This window comes from Perkinsus marinus (genome assembly GCF_000006405.1).
Source record: "Perkinsus marinus ATCC 50983 genomic scaffold scf_1104296934564, whole genome shotgun sequence".
In the NCBI taxonomy this organism is placed as follows: domain Eukaryota; phylum Perkinsozoa; order Perkinsida; family Perkinsidae; genus Perkinsus; species Perkinsus marinus.
Window position 1 is genome coordinate 1 of NW_003214727.1, and position 1866 is coordinate 1866.

The window sequence follows — 1866 nt, forward strand, 5'->3', positions numbered from 1 at the left end:
CTGGTGTGCAGCTATTCAAGGATGCTTCCACCAACAAGGGTGGTGTTACTTCCAGCAGTATGGAAGTGTTCGCCGCTCTTTGCATGGACACGGCTGATCATGACAAGTTCCTGTGTTCTCGTGATGAGACCAGTGCTCCTCCTGAGTTCTACGAACAATACGTTCAGGAGATTCTTGCCGCTGTCCGTCATAACGCCAAGATGGAGTTCAATGGCATCTGGAAGACTAACCATGAGGTGAAGTATCCTGATGGATCGAGGTATATTCGTAAGACTGATGCAACCATCTTATTGTCGAAGAAGATCAACGACATGCAGTCTTATATCCTTGGCGTCCTCGAGGAACATGATCCTGAGAATGATTGGATGGTTCGTGCTGTTCTCAGACGTTGTGTGCCGAGGTTGCTTCTTGTTCATTGTGGTTTGGATAAGATTGTCGAGAACACTCCCGAGGCTTATCTCAATGCTATGGTTGCCACTTGGATTGCTGACGAGTTCGTCTACTCTAATGGTCTACAGACTAGCGAGTTCGGCTTCTTCCAGTTCATGCGCTCGCTCGAGGAAAAGTCCGAGGGTGAGGTTACCCCTTCTACTATGTGATTTACTGAAACTTTCTATACAAAAGCTATATAGGGCATCGTACATCTGTTGCCGCCGAATTTTTTCCTCAATACTACGAAGATTTTTCTCCACCGTATGTCTTAACGGGATTACCTGTGATGAACGCAAGCTATCTTGTATAGTATTATTCAACTTCCGATTTGGCTAGTCTGATTTTGATGTTGTGTCGAGTCCTCGGGTGGGGATATAAGTCGTCTCGTCGGGTAACTCCAGCAAGTCCACGTGTCTTGTATTGCCGTTGTATGCAGGCATATACTCTACTACCCCTACATTGGGGTAAAAGTGTCACAGTATTGAACCGCAGTTCGGTCCTTGGGGGTTGTCGGGTTGTATGTCCTACAAATACATGTTCATGTTAGGTAGATTAACTGTCAAGGACACGATTTTATCGTAAGTGGTTTATGCTAAGATGCAAAGTTCAACTTAGGGGGCAACAGGGCACAGACAGCGAGAATAGATCCACAATTTCGAAACTTCGCTATGGTAGGAATGCATATCGCCCCTGGAAGAAATAAGATAGAAGCAACAATCTAAGTGGTCAAGTCGTAGTTCATCCCGGCATAACACATAGTATCATGGCATGTCACGTGAGTAATTGGCGCTGCCACATCCCTGTAACTCCAACTTGAAGTCAAAAGATCTATCGGCCACTCATCACTTCAGCGAGTGTGTGCTTGAGAGTATTTTGTCATCCCAGACTGATGGCTTGATGTTAGGCCACACAAGATACAAGATGGCATAACGGCCCCAATCGGCCGCTCAATGGGTTTCTGTAATCCAAGAAAAGGCTGCACACCGTCAATGATAAGGAGGAGGTAGACGATTACGAGCTGCTGACTTTCACACATCATGCCGATAGAGATGCCTTGGTCGAGTCTCTGTAGAGATCATTGAGGCGCGTCATGGTGGGGCGTTTGAGGAGGGGAGAGCCGTCCAGACCGACTCCTACGAAAAGAGATTATTTCTTCAACTTCTGCACGGCAGGTGGGCAATACCACAACTCGATTTTCTCGATCCCCGTTGCGCTTCAGCCGCCTGAAACTCGTCGGTCGCTATTCACGACGAGTTCCGGTGTTCGCCAAGTGAGCTCTTGAGCCTACTAGTACTCTCGTGTTTTCTGAAGCAGGGCGATGGGAGGCCTTCTGTGAATTCGGGACTGGATATCCTGTCAGAAAACAAACTATTGTTGGTTAGAAGCAGCTGGTTGACTTGTGAAGGGGATTCGGTCTCGTGAGAAATCCTGGAT

At 47.3% G+C, this 1866-nt stretch overlaps 1 protein-coding gene across 1 annotated transcript; it reads left to right on the forward strand.

The window, feature by feature from the left end:
- Nucleotides 1–59: 59 nt before the first annotated feature.
- Nucleotides 60–766, forward strand: Pmar_PMAR016812 (conserved hypothetical protein; the record flags this gene model as incomplete). The annotated part of the gene is made up of 1 exon (XM_002784834.1): nucleotides 60–766. One exon carries the CDS (start codon nucleotides 60–62, stop codon nucleotides 597–599), a length of 540 nt encoding a protein of 179 aa, XP_002784880.1. The 3' UTR covers nucleotides 600–766.
- Between the last annotated feature and the right edge of the window lie 1100 nt (nucleotides 767–1866).